The sequence below is a fragment of the Macrobrachium rosenbergii genome, chromosome 27 (assembly GCF_040412425.1).
Source record: "Macrobrachium rosenbergii isolate ZJJX-2024 chromosome 27, ASM4041242v1, whole genome shotgun sequence".
Taxonomy (NCBI): Eukaryota; Metazoa; Arthropoda; class Malacostraca; order Decapoda; family Palaemonidae; genus Macrobrachium; species Macrobrachium rosenbergii.
This window is the reverse complement of record NC_089767.1, coordinates 30428356-30447657: the sequence shown is the minus strand read 5'-3', so window position 1 is coordinate 30447657 and position 19302 is coordinate 30428356. Positions and strand designations below refer to the sequence as shown.

At 34.2% G+C, this 19302-nt stretch overlaps 1 protein-coding gene across 1 annotated transcript in view; it reads right to left on the bottom strand.

The window, feature by feature from the left end:
- LOC136853533 (putative lipid scramblase CLPTM1) overlaps positions 1-19302 on the bottom strand; it is a 32525-nt gene that overhangs the window by 5182 nt on the left and 8041 nt on the right. The window contains exons 5-9 of the mRNA XM_067129228.1: positions 18420-18565; positions 17980-18135; positions 7731-7894; positions 5685-5860; positions 3228-3471 (exon numbers count right to left, since the gene is read on the bottom strand). Of these exons, the coding sequence (XP_066985329.1) occupies positions 3228-3471; positions 5685-5860; positions 7731-7894; positions 17980-18135; positions 18420-18565 (886 nt within the window). The remainder of the gene's footprint in view (positions 1-3227; positions 3472-5684; positions 5861-7730; positions 7895-17979; positions 18136-18419; positions 18566-19302) is intronic.

Here is a 19302-nt window from a genome sequence, read left to right as displayed (position 1 = left end):
TTTGACAGCTCTGTAATTGAATAAGGAATATAAACACACCAAAATAATAATTATATACCAAAGTAAAATCACTTAAATACTCTAAATACTTATCAATTTCTTCATATACAATAAACATTAAGCTGATGTGCTACTAATTTAACAGTATGATCTAAAGTTCATGTAAATACATACATAAGATACTCCTGCAAGGAAAAACTGTGCTGCATAATTTTCTTGGTTACTATATAACTTATCGACAAAATCCTAACCATAAGAATAAACAACCCTTTATTAAAATAAGCATTTCTGATGGTGGGCAAGCATAAAAAAATTTTTTTTTAAATTTTCACATATAAAATGTTTCATATAAGCCCATCATTTAATTCATGGTCAAGGAATAGTTTCCACGCTACAATCCCTCTGAGAATAACAAAAAAGGTTGTTATCATTGCAAATACACAGATGGATCCCTCAGATCCTCAGCAGTATTTGCACAGACCTAACCATGGGGTGGAAAAAAATGCATAAAGAGGAAACAATTCTGATTGTAAATATTAGTTCTATAAAAATAAAAAAAAAAGTTTAAAATAAACCCATCAATCATAGATATGATTTCAGTATATTTAATAAAGATTTTAGCTATATTTATTCTTATACTAAGTTTATATTTTGAATATAAAAGTTTAATATACTTATTTTTTGTTGGTTCTATCTAATATTCTTCATTTTTTACATTTATAATTTAACACTGAATTTTACTAGTATATCATCATGTTTGCATGAAAAATTTTATTTTTGAAAGACACAATTGTTTTATGCAAACCCATCATTCATAATTAATCTGAAACACTATTTAGGTAGGAAGACGAGAAAATTATCCCTCAGCTACAGAGAAATTTCAATGGATCCAGGGTCACTGGGAGACAGCACAAGATCAGGAACCATTGCTTGAAAGCAAAGGTTTTTGTCATGAATACTTCTACAATTGCGCAAAACAGGAACTAGCTGCTCAAGTGAGATGTAGCAACTTGTGACCCCAAAAAGTTAAGTAATCTTCATTTACCCAGACCACTGAGCTGATTAACAGCTCTCCTAGGGCTGGCCCGAAGGATTAGATTTATTTTAAGTGGCTAAGAACCAACTGGTTACCTAGCAACGGGACCTACAACTTATTGTGGAATCCAAACCACATTATGACGAGAAATTAATTTCTATCGCTAGAAATAAATTCCTCTAAACTCCACATCTCCAAGATGATGAATGACGGATAAATTAAGAGATTAAAGTGAAAACGAATGACGGAGAATGTACCACTTTTTCTGCAGTACCACTATTCTGCTGGAGGTAAAACATGCCATGCTACAACTAACTGTCCCATTGAATACACACCTAAACCCCCATGCATAACATCTCATAGGTAGAACTCAGTAAAAGTGAGACACTTCCATGTCCCTCCACTTACAATTGGTAAATTTTCAAGACTACTTTTAAATGCAACTGAAGTTCAGAGGACGTTGAATTTGTGAATCAGCCCTCTCACTTGAGACACTTTCTCCTTAATATGAACTTCCTCCGCTGACTTAGTGCCAAACCACTCTTAACTGGGAAAACAAGACCATCTTTGGTACTGCCAGTGACCAACACATGGATTGCAAAAGGCTCAGTATGATAACCCTCAAAACATGCTGAATGTGTCTGCAATTAAGTTGGGAGAGACGGAAAGACTTATAAAACACCAATTCCTATTATGCGTGACAGTACCTGAAAGAGCATGTATTTCACTCACTCATAAAGAGGAAGCAAAGACAGGCCTGACCTTAAAAACTATAATTTATGAGGATTGTTTCACATTTGAAACGTAGGTAAAAAGTACCAAGAAGTAACAGCCACCTTACTACCCATAGCAAAAACTATGTACTGTAATTAATATGTAAATAAACATAATAACACAGAAATCATTTTAGTACAGTTATACTGGAAATATTTACACAAATACTACAGCAATAAATGGTCCTTACAACAAAGAGCAAAGGCTGAAGTTATCAGAAATGTGAACAAACAGCAACTTACAGCAAATAATTACCACATCATTTGCTTATAAGTTAACATCCAATGATATTACAAAAACCATATGGAATACAACAACTGACAACTTAACAATAAACCTGAAGCATTCTCACAGAAAGGTTTATTTACATACCTGTTACACCTAAATGTAGCTCTCCCTGGTACCATTTGAATTATTAGAAGTTCAATAATGATAACTAGTAAAAGGGAATTATGCTATTCAATGTATATTACATTAAAACATTTACAAAAAATAAAAAAATTAAGAGTAAAATATAGAATTCCTGCACAGACTAAATACAAAGAAAATGAAAGGTAGCACTAGTCAGAGGACACGCAAAGTGGGTACCACTGAGAACACTTACTGACTTTGAGGGGTCTACCTGCACGTGTAATAGAGACTACTGTCTTGTTTCTCTCTCTCAAGAGGGTTTGTAGTGTATGAACTATCTCTTAACCACAAACGAATGCTATTTCAAGTAATGGGTTTACTGTGAAATGAATCGGCTAGCCACTGTTGGCCCAGCGTTCGACTCTCCGACCGGCCAATGAAGAATTAGAGTAATTTATTTCTGGTGACAGAAATTCATTTCTCGTCATAATGTGGTTCGGATTCCACAATAAGCTATAGGTCCCATTGCTAGGTAACCAGTTGGTTCTTAGCCACGTAAAATAAATCTAATCCTTTGGGCCAGCCCTAGGGGAGCTATTAATCAGCTCAGTGGTCTGGTTAAACTAAGATATACTTAACTTTTCAAACTTAGTACAATATGTTCTTTTCAAGAATTTTACTTTTTCCTAAAACAAATATCTTTTGGCCGCTGAATTAAATACATCAGTTGTTAAAAGAAAAATTACTTTAACACTACTCAACTTCCTGAAAGAAATCCTACTACTTTTATTTATTACCCAATATCCAAAGCTGAACAACAATCATACATTTGATGCCCTCCCACATCAAGATATATAATTAAAGGACTTACTTATTGAAAATATGAAAGAGGAGTTGAAAATGACTATCACATTACAGAAAAAAAATATTAAAAAAATATTTATATCTACAGTACTTTCCTACCCAATATACAAAATAAACAGAAATGGTACAGGTTGCAACTCTACTGTCAATGGCAATTAGGCACAGGAGCACACACAATTCAGAACTTCGACAAACTACTTACCAAATGTTAATAAGAATCCATACAACATTGATAGTACAAAAGAGTACCATCCTTTGTGTTCTTGATAGAAGAGGGAATAAACACAATAGCCCCCTAACAAGGGAAATAAGGCTACTGATAAGTAGCGGAAGGCCAGCTCATCATACTGTCTTGTATGACTTTGTATGTAAGTGCCCTTATCTGTGAACTTCAGTAAAGGGATGCCAAAAATTCTCTTCTCTCTGTTAATCGACACATCGGTAACCTAGTGAATTAAGTAAAATATTTGTACATTAGTAATCCTATTGTGGTCATACTTTAAAATAATCTTTAATGATCATTCAAGATCTTAAAATAACATCTAATCAGAAGGATAAACTTTATATAATATAATTTACTGTATAAAAATTAATATGTCAATACAAGGTTATACAATTTATTAATAATGTATACAGCTGACTGAATTTTATGAATGGTAGTCATATTTGACTTTTAAGATTTTTTCAATAGCTTTGTATGCATGGCAGATGACAAAACAAACAGGATAAATGTCAATTGTGGACACAAGTTTCTGCTACAGGCAGTTGTAAGTAATGCCCAAACAAGGAAGTCCCTTACTCATCTGGCATACCTGCCTCATTGTCTGCTGTGATAAATTGAGAATATTTATAATGAAAGAAAGGTTTAAGAAAAATGTTCATGCATTCCTTGAAAACACCTACACATGCATTCCCTGAAAAAGCCTTCACAATTAATTTCACAAGGACTCTACTCCACTCCATGAGCTTTTCTACTCCACTCAATGCGCTTTGGTACTGAAAACACAGTCCAAAGAGATGTGGTAATACTCACTCAAAGACGTTTTGATGGAATATATTCTAATAAACTTACGTTAAGGAAAAAATATCATAGCATATAAAACTTACATAGCGTTGGAAACACCCATGATTCAATGTGAACTTCTGTGTATGAGTGGTATCATTAGCACATTCTTTAAAGGTTACAAAAAGACTTCTTGCCTTAGCCTGGATTGCCATCAGTAGGCTAAGAGGCATGCTCTTCTGTAACTGTCTTATATCCAAATAAGTAATTTCTCCATGTTACTGATCATCCAACCTCTTTTCTTTGTGATGATAGTGGATTTTATCAGTGCCAAAGATTTCACAACATCACTAATTCATTTCTTATCCTTCAAGTCCCAGTTCCTGTACAATGGTCAACATATGCATGATGCCTTTGCACTTGGCGATCAAGTTTCCCCTTGAAGTCATTGCCTTCTTTTCACTAGCAGCAGGAGACACAGAAAGGCACTTCATAGACATAAGATGCTTAAAAACACAACCCAAATAAAGGAGAGTATAAAAATATCAATTGTATACAGTACACTAACAATCAAGCAGACTGCTGCTGATGCTTGGGTACCAAGCATTTACAAGAGAGTACAGTATATACCATATATCGATTGCTTGGGGAAAAAACGTAGTCAAAATTCAGAATGCAGTTTCTGCTGAATGTCTACTATTACTATCACTTTCGTAGAGTCAAAGTATTATAAAACAAACAACATTGTAACCCAAGGAACACCTGTGGATGATTAATAGGTTTGTGATAAAAAAATGTCACTTGTATGGGAAATGCTTGTTTTATCACTAATAAAACAGCAGTAACATTAGTTACGCCAAGGACTTGGAAAATGTTGAATCAATGTAAATGTCATATAGATAAATCTCTTAACAGTGTGTGAAACTTGAGATAAAATTCAGAGCAGAAAATGTGGTCTTCAGCAACCTACCACAAACCAAATGAGGTTAAGTAAATTGATTTAATATTCATGATATTATAAATCCATCTACTTATAGACCAATACATGAAGCTTTGAAAAAGCATCAAGGAACCATAAATCACAATAGCAGAAAGCAGAAAACACAAGATGGCAATACCAAGTAGTGAACATTACATCCTAGTTGCATTGATCATGCAGTGAAAATATAATCAGCACTGTGGTAACTGGGCAATGAGAAGCTTCAACAGCAATGTGATTCTGAAAAAGTTATCTTCAGCAACCTACAACAAATCAAACGAGATTCAATAAATACATCAAATTACAAAATTATCTATTTGTAGACACAACTACTTCTAGTAACAAAAAAGCATCCACCAAAAGAACAGACAAACCAGAACTAAAGCACTTAGGTAGCATATAAACAGTGTTGCCATCTACTGATTTTCAGTAAAACTGATGCACAGAATAGGGTGCAATACTGTTTATACAATGATGATATAAATGACTTTTGTGAGACACTGTTGCCACTACAGAAGTTTCATAACATAAAAAGCTTTTTATGAAGAACTAATGCAAGGCATGGGCTATGATATAAATAATGGGTCTCTTGTGAAATATTTTTGTCATTAATGAAAGTTACACTGGATATATTAAACATTCTGAGAAAAGATATTGAAAACAATGAGTATACTTACTTTGGTTATCTTCCACAGTTCAATAGCCAGTCCAATAAAGCAAGAAACTTTAATAACAAAATTTGTTTCATTATCTAACACATACAGGAGAACAATAACAGACTGAAAGACATTGAAGAAAACTGATCGCACTGATAAACCTTCAAGAGACTGTCGGTTGTTCCAAAACTGAATGTCTGAAAATGGAGAATGTAATTAGTATATGTGGCAAAGCAACAATGTCAGTAAAAATTAACTGTAATAATGCAAAACATATGAACACTTCAAAAACAGGTCCTCATTATCCTAACAATGTTATAATTTCATTACTAACTTGAACGTGCTTTCAAAGCATTCCTCACAAAAATTTTTATGATAAAAACTTTTAGAATTCTGTTATTAGTTCTAAAAACACAAACCTATTTTACATATCTTTAACACTTGGACAGGAGAAATCAGCAGCGTACAAAGTTTCTGATGTAAGAAAAAACCCTTAATCAGTTCTCTCGAATAACTTCAAGGGGAGACATGCACCATAACCACTTTCAGTGTGTTGGCTTCCTGGGTCCTTAATGGCATACATGTGTCAGCTTCTCTAGGTATAGGGTGCTAGTGTGAGCTATCTTTTCAAGTAGAGGGTATAAACATGTGGGCTAACTTCTCAAAGGGATTATTTCTCAGTGCCCAAAGAAGTAATGTCAATTCAATTTCTCCAGCAGGAAATCGTCCCAGCTCTTGAAATCACCGTGGCTATTACTAAGTGTGAATATTCTCCATGTGTCAAGGAAACAGTAGTAGCCGCAGGCTTTCGGTGGTGCCAAAGAAACCAAACTGGGTCTCAATTTGAAATTCACTTGCAATAAGAGTTTCAGCCTTGATTCTGCTTTACTGGCTGAAAGCTATTTGGCATAAAAACTGCCAGGGTCACTGACATGAGAAAGAGTTTTACAAATTTCAAGTTAGTTAAAAAAAAGTAGCCTCAAGAAAATATCCTGAATGAACAAATGAAAACTGTTGCCAAGTTCATTCTATTTTCTTCTAGCTTATTCATCTTTTCATTCAGTTTTAGTCAAGAGGATAACAAGAGGTTCATAAAATTAGATAAATGTTGTCTAAAATAGTTATACACATGAAAAATGGTACTAGAAATGTAAATGTAGATGTGCACCTCTTGTATGTTTGTGTTGTCCATCACTGATTTCACTTTCTTTTTATTTTGCACTTTTTCTTTTAATTTCAGTAAAAGCTTACAAGCTAAGTACAATGTAGCAGTGGTTGTTGTGCATTTAAAGTTATCTTTAAACTACTACCTGGCCCACAGTCCATTTCTACATATATCAATTATGGTTTGTGTGATTTTGTGTTTTTTGTTACTCATGTTTATGCTCTTAGTTTACTTAAAAAATTCAAATTAATTACTTTGCCTCTTATATCTCCACTGCTTTGTTCCTTCTAAACTGTCATCTATATACACAAATATAATTCAGTATATAAATAATACATACTGTACTAAGAATGAACAGATCAGAGAAAACTACAAGAGCTATGGTTATTACATATTTTAAGCAAAATTTTGAATGTAAACAGTAGGTTTTACTTTAATAATTGAGGTATGGGTCTCCTTATCTGCTGTAACTTTTCTCCTTTTGACCCTTGGTTTGACTGCTCCAAGTCCACAGCAAGTTGGCTGATTGACGGATGGGTTTGTCGTGAAACAAATTTCCCAGGATAAATCTTAATTAATTTTTGTATTTAAGTATACTGTGACTCCTTAAATTTTGTAAACACTGTTCAGTGTTTATACATTTCAGCCGTTTCTCTTGAAAATGGTAGCAAACAGGAATGTTTTAATTGTCTACATTTAGTAACAAATATTCTCCCGAGGTCAATAAGTCTAAGCTTTAAACGTGTAAAACAAGTATTAAAATGAAATCTGCAACTTCCTTACTCTTTAACCAGCTACATATTAGTTAAGAAGGAATTTATTCTATTTCCTTTTCCTTCACATAATTATACTAAATAATAGACTCTGGTTAGGACAAACTAGAAGAACTTTGCAAAACTTACCGTTCTTAAAGGCAAGGAATTCAAACACTGAATGCAAGAGAGATATAATCATTGTGAGGGCAAGGAGATATGGTGAAGTTTCCAGAAAAGCTTCCTTAATTGTGTCCTGATCCTCCTCATCCTCTTCGCCTCCAAAGTTCTCAAGCATTGCAGTGCCAGGCCACCTGAAAGGGGTTAAGGAACAAGGCTGCAGGTTCAGTTAGTCAAGATAACAGTCACTTTTCTGTTAAGTAAGGAAGGCCAAATGGTGACTAGGGGTGCTGAGGATTCATATTTGGCTACTAATAAAGGAAATTTTGGGGGGGTTAACTTGAATTCTTTCAAATGAATTGCATAACCTCAAAATATGAGACAAATGGTCTACACATGTTTCTGTTTTCAATATATACCTGTAGGTATCACTTGAGATCCAACATTTTACTTTCTGAAAGACCCATATGCTCCAATAAAACAAGAGTTTTCTTTGACTAAAACTCTTGCAGATATAAATACATGCTACATGTCCTGTATTATAACGTAAGACTGTTTCAACTTAAATGAATTTGATTCTTAACAAAAAAACAAGGAATTCAATTATGGTTCCTCATTTGAAAATATTGTATGTTTATGAAAATATTTCAATACCATCAATTTTTCAGGACTGATAATGCTTGATACCTTCAACCCATAATTTAATAAAAATACACACACACTATTCCATGATCATATCATAAAGTATACAAGTATCACAATGCAAAGAAATGCAAATGAAACCTAGTCACAACTGCCACATCTAGTTTGGCAACACTCAAAAAATGAGATAGCCTTCCTTCAAACTGCGATAAGACTCATTATAGTGATATACTTTTCAAGTTCATATCATCTCCACTGCATTTGAAATTTAGTAGACTCTGACGTATATTACGTAGCCAAGGGAGTTACATCATTTTACAGTCAAGCAAAGGGCAATTCCTTAGTATCTAATCATCAACCCATTCACTTGTAGATTAACAGGCATCATTACAAAACAAGACTATTTGCAACCAATCCCTTCCATGGCAATTTTAGTGCAATATTCTAGCTTACCTTCTCTAACATTTTTGGTTAAACAGTCATTATTTTCCACAAAATTTCCTCACAAAAAGTTTCTCAGTGCAATTTTGAATATGTATTCAGACATTTATGGTGACTATTTCCATGCTTTACATGATGGAATAATTCAGCAATCTTAACAAACGGGAAATCCATACAATATAGTTCTAAAAGTGGTAAACTGAATGTTGGACAAATTTTCATATAGTTAAAACTTCAATCTTTTGACCAAACTTTCTGCACCAATTACTTTTTTACTTGCACTACCTGTTATATTTCATTTACACAGTTGATTTTCACACTTTTTTACTTATGTTTATTAGAAATATTAACCCTTTAACGCCGAAGCCCTATTTACAAAAACGTCTCCCGTATGCCGGCGGCGTTCGGTGAGTTAGCGCCTGAAGCGGAAAAAAAGTTTTTTCAAAAATCACAGCACGCTTAGTTTTAAGATTAAGAGTTCATTTTTGGCTCATTTTTTTCATTGCCTGAAGTTTAGTATGCAACCATCAGAAATGAAAAAAATATCATTATCATATATAAATATTGCAATATATGACAAAAAAAAAAACTCGTATATAATTGTATACAAATCGTGCTGTAAGCAAAACGGTTAAAGCTAATGACTTAATTTTTTTTAGTTGTATTGTGCACTAAATTGCAATGATTTTGGTATACAACAAATTTTAAAACGATCAAAGCAACACAGAGAAAATATTATCACAAAATGATGCATGAATTCGTAATGCGCGGACGTAAAAAATTTTTTTTTTTTCAAAAATTCACCATAAATCGAAATATTGTGCTAGAGACTTCCTGTTTGTTGAAAAATGAAGCTAATTGATTGAATATTACTAGACTGTAAGTGTTTTAGCTTACAATTGCAGTTTTCGACCATTTCGGTCAAGTTAAAGTTGACCAAAAGTCGAATTTTTTCTATTTATCGTGATTTATATGAAAATATTTCAAAACTGATAAAAGCTACAACCATGAGTTATTTTTTGTTGTACTGTAAATGAAATTGCGCACATTTTCATATATAAAACTTTATGTAACGACTAATATAAAACGGTGCAAATATTACGACAACGAGACGAAAGAATTTCCGAGATGTTCGCCGAGTTACCAGCGCAGACGTAAGGAAAATGTTTTTTTAAAAAATTCACCATAAATCGAAATATTGTGCTAGAGACTTCCAATTTATTGCAAAATGAAGGTAAACGATTGAATATTACTAGAATGTAAGAGTTTTAGCTTACAATTGTGTTTTTTTACCATTTCGGTCGAGTTAAAGTTGACTGAAGGTTGAAATTTTGGCAGTTATCGTGATTTATGTGAAAATATTTCAAAACTGATAAAAGCTACAACCATGAGCTAATTTCTGTTGTATTCTACATGAAATTGCGCACATTTTCATATATAAAAGTTTATGTAACAACTAATGTAAAACGATGCAAACATTACGACAACATGATGAAAGAATTTCTGAGATGTTCTGCCGAGTTACCGCGCACAGACGTAAGGAAAAAAATGTTTTTTTCAGAAATTCACCATAAATCGAAATATTGTGCTAGAGACTTCTAGTTTGTTGCAAAATGAAGGTACATGATTGAATATTACTAGAATGTAAGAGTTTTAGCTTATAATTGCGTTTTTTGACCATTTCGGTTGAGTGAAATTTAACCGAAGCTTGAAATTTTGGCAGTTATCGTGATTTATATGAAAATATTTCAAAACTGATAAAAGCTATAACCATGAGTTAATTTCTGTTGTATTCTACATGAAATTGCGCACATATATAAAACTTTATGTAACGACTAATATAAAACAGTGCAAACATTACGACAACGTGACGAAAGAATTTCTGGCGCGGACGTAAGGAAAAAGTTTTTTTAAAAAATTCACCATAAATCGAAATATTGTGCTAGAGACTTCCAATTGGTTGCAAAATGAAGGTAAATGATTGAATATTACTAGAATGTAAGAGTTTTAGCTTACAATTGCGTTTTTTGACCATTTCGGTCGAGTCAAAGTTGACCGTAGGTTGAAATTTTGGCAGTTATCGTGATTTATATGAAAATATTTCAAAACTGATAAAAGCTACAACCATGAGTTATTTTCTGTTGTATTGTACATGAAATTGCACACATTTTCATATATAAAACTTTATGTAACGGCTAATATAGAACAGTGCAAAAATTACGACAAAATGACGAAAGAATTTCTGAAATTTTCGGCAGAGTTACCGCGCGGGCGTAAGAAAAATTTTTTTTTTAAATTCACCATAAATCGAAATATTGTGCTAGAGACTTCCAATTTGTTGCAAAATGAAGGTACATGATTGAATATTACTAGAATGTAAGAGTTTTAGCTTACAATTGCGTTTTTCGACCATTTCGGTCGAGTCAAAGTTGACCGAAGGTTGAAATTTTTTGTAGTCGACGTTTGCTACGTCCACTCGGCATTCAACAGACAATTTTAGTCAACGTTTGCTACGTCCAACAGGCGTTTAAGGGTTAACAGTTATAATTGAAGATGAAAGGAAAGTACTGAAGTATTTCAACATTTGGAAGCTGCATTTGGATAACCTTTATACCATATTTTTGTAAACTACTAAAATCCCTCCACTAAAAGCCACGATTTTCACAGAATTCTGTTTTGTTCTATGGTATTCAGGATCCAGAGAGCATCTGTGTTAATTCTTTGGGCTGAATGCAGTTTGGAACTTTATTTGTTTCAGTTCCTTGATGGAATTACCTGGGTAGCTTAAGAATATTCAGCTATAAAGCCGAAAACTGGGACATTTCTGGCCGATCAGTTCTTCAGTCAAAAGATGGAGTTGGAGAGATGGGGAACTTCTAAATGAAACCTAAACTCTTACACTTCTTGATCTAGCATTAAACCCCTCCCAGTTATATGTTATAAGCACACATAACCTCCTTGCTAATAAAAGAATGAAAGTCAAACTCACTTCATTCACAATTCAGTAAATGAGTATTATTTCTCTGTACCACTAATGTACTTTGTACAACATTTGCATGCATCATTTGTAACAAAAAGACATTCCAGTTACAGGCAAAACATTCCTAAAATTGATATATGAATACAAGCTTATTCACTTTCCTAGTTATTCTCATATAGCAGCCTCCTTTTGTAATGCTGATTTAAGGCAAAAACAAGCAACTGAAAAAGCTTGCTATGATCTTGGTATTTTTGTGCTCATCATAAATATGTTACATAATATTTATGAAAATCTTCCATATCCATCTTCATCTGGGCAGAAGTGAATGAAGTTCAACTGGTGTCAAGATTCATACCACGGAGGCAAGATATAATTACATACATCCTAAAAAGAAGGAAACAGAACATCCCACTGGAGTGATCTCTTCATCCAGACATTACCTGTAATAACTGAGCACTTTTCCTACAGGATCAGGAACTAAGCAGAGTGGTTGAGGTGGGATTATGATAAAAAGCTCACATTTGTATACCAAGGAAACATACTTATCACTTTAAAAATTCATCATTTGCTCCTACAGAAAAATAATCCATCACCTCTGTAGGTGGGAGGTTCTCTCTCTCAACTGACTAGAAAGTTGATTATCCATCCAAAAGTCACATTCCTGGTCACAAGGTGAGAAAGGGCATAATGATTCTTGTAAACTCCTATTTGGTCTGGAACATGGATGACAGAGTGATAGGGCCCTGAGCCCTAGTAAGGTGTGCCAGAGATCTTGCTCAAAATGAAAGTCCTTGGAAAACCAAGAGTGACCCTATGATGGGTGGTAAGTCAAAAAGCAACTAGATCTGGCCAATACAAATGATGGATTCTGATTACAGCTCTACTGCTGCCACCCATTCCCCCTTGTTAAAAAGGAGAACAGAAAGAATCACTTCTTATTGGCTGAAACTACATCTGCGCCTTGTCTGAACTTCTGCCTTGTAACAGAGGAAAGAAAGTCATGTCCCCCTCCAGAGGCCAAAGATCCCAAGGAGGGCAAAACCGATTGAAACTCTTCATGTGCACAGACAGCTAAACAAAACCTGCAAGAGTTATGCCCATCAAACGAGAGTATGTATAGGTCACACTTTTCGGCATGCAGCCCCTTCCTGGCTAAACAAGTAATGCATTCCCAAACCTTTTCCCATGACAGCTAGACAGCTACAGATCTTACTCCTACAAAGGAACAGTAATGGTGGGGATCTACCTAAACAAAGGCCATGAAGAGCTGCATACAATCACTCAAGCCATTCACACCTCTAATGTATACACTATTTATCCATGGTAAGGTAAACAGCCACTCAAAACAAATATACAAGTTCCAATTTGGCAGTTAGATGGAGTGTAGCAAGATGGCCTCACTTGACTGCAGCCAAAGAAAAAGTGCTTGGTAATGGCAGTTAACTACCTTGTTACCATTGAACTCTGGTGGTGCTGAGCTATAATCCTATAAAAAAGTGATAGTTTGTATTTCCATAGACACCAAATGTTTCTTTTAAATAATCACACTTCAAATGTTTTCTAGTTACCTGTATTCTCATCATAATTATTACTGCTTAACTTGATCATCTCATATTTTCAATAAGTTTCATTTCAAACATCATGCACTGTAAGAGTAAAATGAATAAATTCTGCATTGGTTAATGGTGATAAGAACCAAAATATTCTCTCAGATTCACTGTACTTGGTTTGTCTTGTTATTTATCACCTGAGCAAAGTGCATACAAGAGAGAGAGAGAGAGAGAGAGAGAGAGAGAGAGAGAGAGAGAGAGAGAGAGAGAGAGAGAGAGAGAGAGAGAGAGAGAGAGAGAGAGAGAGATTTAACCCAATTGGACTGTAACAAACAAGCATTTCTCAGCAACTATGAAAAATTGTGGATATTGAATGATCAAAAGCACAGTGAAAAGGAGAATAAGTGAACAAGTTTAAAAAGCAACATTATTTATTATAAGTTAAAAAGACAGAGGCAAAATTTGGAAACAATTTTGCATCATTTCACAAAAACTGGTAAATGATGGTATTTCATATAAACCAAGACTTACACTAAGGCACACATCAGTCACACAGCTGCCTAAAGCATAAGAAGACCTTCAGATATGACCACACAAAAGATAAAAACATGCAGTGAACAAAATCAAACATAATGTAGACCTACAATTTTCCAATAAACTAGAACATCTCTGAAAATATCAACACAATGACTAGAATAGTTGACTGAAAAATGTTCTACTCACTTGAGACTTACACTGTCTCCAGTCACCTTACAAATATGAAGTACACATTGCTGGATTTAGAAGTCAACTACAGAAGTTTTCATGACATAATACATTTTTCATATAAACCCATCAACCATATAGAGCCATTTATTTGCGGTCTAAATGCTCCAGACACATATTCTGAATTTGTGCATATGGAAGAAGCAGAGCAGGTAACAGCAACTGTTCTCATAATGTGCCTATGACCCATATTAGCTTGTAGCTATCTACTTCATTGTTTTTATTGAAAAGTATTTGACCAGCAGGAACAGAAGTTGGTATGAAAAACATGTTTATTCAACAAACTTATCAACCTTTAAAAACACAAATTGCAATTCAGGTGGGAGATCAAGAAGTTGAAAGCCCAAACTTACAAATGTCTATTGGCTCCAATAGAACACAACACGAGAGGTCAGGAAACCAGTGACCAATGTCTTTCATAATGTACTGTAATTAGCTAAATGCCAAGTGAGTAAAGTAGATAGAGAGAAAGTGGAACACAGTAAACTCCCGTATTCACGGGGGATGCGTACCACACCCCACCGTGAATAGCTAAAATCCACGAATACTTAAAACCCCTCTAAAAACACTTAAAACTGCCTATTTTGATAATTCAAACAAAAAAAACTCTAAAAATGCTTATACCTGAGTATTTTAATAGTTTTATTACAAAAAGTGCATTTAGTCATGATATACCGTGAAAGGGCGAATTTTCAGCGAATAATGTGTATATACGTTCCACAGAGAAATCCGTGAATAGGTGAGTCCGCAAATTGTGAGACCGAGAATATGGGGGGAGGCATTTACTGTATAGCATATGCAGGTTTGTCACCAGCGAGAACATGAAAGTGATGAGTTTGTCTAAAAAAAATTATATATAAAAAAAATTAGAAGTTTCATATGAAACATACTACACTTACACAGCTACAAAAAATGCAAATGTTAGACAGCAAAACATAACTGATACCTGCGCAAAACAATTTATAATTAGTACAAAATAAACCAAAAAGATGGAAAGGAACAAAAATAATAAAGGAACATAAGTACTTTGCAACAGAAAGTTCTAATACATATTCATAAACACAAAGAATTTGTATCATAATTGAATAAAAAATTAGTAAAATTACTAGTTATGAACATGAAGCAAAGAATGGTGAAATTCACTACACAAACCAAAAGATACAATTAGAATACTTACAAGAAAACTGGTAAGACACTCCATGTCAGTATTAACCTCCAAATCACTCATTTTCCAATGAAAAAAAAAAAAAAAAAGGAGTTGACAAGAGTGAATCACAAATGAATGAAAATGAGTCAGGATTACCCAAACTACGAAAGCAAAGCTGGACACGATATTACATTGGTGTTTACAGTCCAGAGACAGGTGAAACAATGAGATTGATGGTTAAGTCTGCTGATGGGTCATGGGTTCACATGCAAGACCAGTTGTTCTTACCAACTCTGCCCCTTTCTGTCTCTATAATAACAAAATACACATCTAGAGACACTGGAACCATGGTTAAGAGGCTCAGTATGATTGATAGGTTTAGTATAAACAAAGCAATGTTATCTTGTACCTCTGGATAATTGCTTGAATACTGTAGGTGTCATGGAACACATGAGAAGCAAAACTGTGGCCAAATATCAATACCAGACAAACAAAGAAATGGAAGTACTAAGTATTGCCTTAAAAACAGAATGGGAAATATTTAGTAATGTCTTACAAACTGTCTCAGAATCACAAAAAATTTAAATTCAATCTTCTAAATAAGTTGCTTGTATCACAGCAGTGGTGAACCTTATGATCATGAATAAGAATAATTTCCTGTGACAACAAAAGAAAAGGTGGTTTTGAGAAAAGCACTTCCACACCATTCAAAACTGTATACCTAACTCTAAAACTGGCCAGAAATGACAGGATCACCAAAAGCCAATCAAAACACACAATACCACTTAACACACCAATACTAGCAGCACAATTTCTTATTTGACTTTTATACACTAAAAACCACTAAAATCAACAGTAACTAAGACAATCAAGTAAATTTCCACTTAGGCCTATAACACCTACTGCAATAGGAAAAGAGATAAAAATATTTGACAGCATATACAAAGCACTTGAAACAAAGGAAAACTACAAATGAAAAATTACCCTGCATCTTGCAGGCAAAGGCAGGTCCTTCTACAGGTTGACTACAATTGACTGCAAGAATAATAAGTCTAGCACACAACAAAAAACAAGGTTGGAAAGCAAGGACTTACAAATTTTTATGGACAAAAACTGACAGATTTAGCTTGTTCCCATAAAACTGTAGCAGTCAGCTGAAATGGGCTCCCAAATTCCATTTTACAGAGAAACTTAGTCTAGTCTACAGCAACACAAAAGCAGATAGCTCATTTGCAAGATTAAAAACCAATAAACATTCTCTCCCAGGGATACTAACACTCCTTGCAACAGCTTTGACACATTTTATGTGGGAAAAACTCATGAGTAACCTACAAGCATGTAGGGTGAGATTCTGCAATCTCTAGCAAAACAATAAATGTGGCACTCAAGAAGTTTATGTTACCTGGCAATCAAACTTAGCATGCACAAACAGACACCCACTAACAGCTGTGGCTATTGCATAATTTATTGAAGATAGTTCTATCACATGTTGTAATCTATAGTTAAATCCTTCAGACCTATCAGGAAGTTTACCTTAGCCAATCCATCAGAAGAGGTCAGCATGCCTGCATAATGGGGAGAACTCCAAATGCAATTCAATGTCAGCTTAGAAACCTGATCATTTCAACCAGTTATCATTATAACTATACTATTAGTAGAGTATCTTAACCAGACTACTGAGCCATATTTCCTATATACCAAAAATGACTAAGGAACATGGTAGTAAACAATTTGTAGACAGGGAGATCAGCAGAAAATTTAATAATTTTCAATACCAGTCAACTGGCAATTCAAGTGCATAAAAATTAGAAATAAATTGCCAGGGATGCCTTCCAAATAACATCCTTCTAGGGTATTTGAATGATTTAACATTAAGTTGTAACTACAATTCACACCTCACTAATGACAGAAAAAGGTCACATTTCATTATCAAGGCTGCTAAAATAATGGGAAAAAAAGGAAAAACATTAAAAAGGTAACCCTTGCCATGCATAACAACCTCAAGGAATACACAACCTCCATATTAAATGAGTCTATTTAACCACATCATACACCTGTGATGCATCTTGCATCACAAACATGCCTAACACAGTTAACGTGGCTATAAAGTTTTCCTACACATTGCAGCATCTCTCTTATAAAATGTGGTACAGTTAAAAAATAGAGCACCAGTAAATGCTCCCAAGGTAATATTTTTTTTTATCTTAATGGCACCGAAGAGTAACAGCTACTGTGATAAAATGTAAGAAATGTGTACTTGTGTCTCAAAACACAAAAAAAAAATATAGCTCAAGATGTAGTACATACCTGTGATGCATCTTGCATCACAAATATACCTAACGCAGTTAACGTGGCTATAAAGTTTTCCTACACATTGCAGCATCTCTCTTATAAAATGTGGTACAGTTAAAAATAGAGCACCAGTAAATGCTCCCAAGGTTATACTTTTTTTTATCTAAATGGCACCGAAGAGTAACAGCTACTGTGATAAAATGTAAGAAATGTGTACTTGTGTCTCAAAACACAAAATAAAAATATAGCTCAAGATGTAGTACATCCTTTGGGAATAAACAATTGTTATAATTAATACTAATGCAAACTACATCAGCGCTTCAACTTGCAAAGACCTCATACAGCTCAAAAGCCGGACACTCATTTTCTGGCAAAGCCTCCAGTTCCACAAGTACAGAATCTACTGACTGCGAACTGCTCTCCAAAGTGCATTCATCTTGTAAAATACATGTGCTTTCATACCTGTTCTTCATAGCCTGTGCTGCATACAGCTGCCATTTGAAGAGTGACAGGGGCTGGAAGGTGACTGTCAAGTCTAGCATCTTTGTAGTGGAGTTGATTGATCGGTAATCTTTCACAAGATTCCAGTAGGTATTCAAGAAGGTAATAGGCTTGTATCTGAAAAAAGAAACAAATAGGGTAACAGGTTTGTATCTGAAAAAAGAAACAAAATTCCACATGAATAATGTTTATTAAATTTGAAAAATTCCAAAGGGTAATAACTGAAATCAATACCAGTGTACCTGTCCATAGCACTTATAAAAAGAAACAACAGTACCAAGGAAAGTAGAAAAAACAGAACATTTTAAAGGAAAAAGTATGAAGAGCAACACATTAATAGCATTCCAAAGCGGGTATATTTGACAATGAACCTCCAAAGGCAACTAAAAGGAAACCCTTACCTGTCACCTGCTGGTGTGAATTCTAGGTATTCATCCAAAGGTGCTGGTACCATCCCTCTTGTCCACTGAGTAAAATCATGGACAATGTTCACAGTGATATTTGGGTGCCAATGAGATACTATTTCTTCTGTTAAAGTCTCTGCCTTCTGCAAGTTAAATATAAAATTCTTAGTTATATTCAAGAAAATACAGTAGCCCATCAACTTACCAGATATTCTGGGAGCCTGGCCTTCTAATAATTTACAAAGATACTACAGAATTGTCTTCCTTTGAACTCTCAAGATAATGCCATGCTGACACTTACTCTGTGCAATTTCTAGCAAAAATAAAGAACACTTTATATTTTTAATTCAATTTAAGAGACTTACCAACACAATGCATCATGTCTAATTAGGTAGCCTAGCAAAAACCACCACACTACTGACACTGATAATGACAAAGTCTGGTAAATTTAAGGGTTCCTGAAAAATGTATTTTCTTATCCTACTTGTAAAACAATTCCATCTTTGATTCCTGTACTGTTACAATCTGGTGAGATTATATACAAATTACAAAAAAAGGAAAATTTTATATATCACACTCTATTTTCTCAAAGTTGTGGCACAATATCTCCTATAACTATGGAAACTACAATAAATTTGATAAAAGTACTTCAAATACCTATGATGAAAGGCATTAAAAACTATAAAAATAATTTCCTAAATTTCTGTTTTCATTTCCTTCTTTTTTTTACCTGCCAGACTCCCTGAATGAAAAGAATTATGAAAGGACCTTCCAGACTGAAATCATACAGTGGTTAACCCTTAATGGATGGATCCCCTCATGAGAGGATCTAAAACAAGTTTTGGGTGGCGGACGGATCCCCTCTGAGGAGCATTAATAT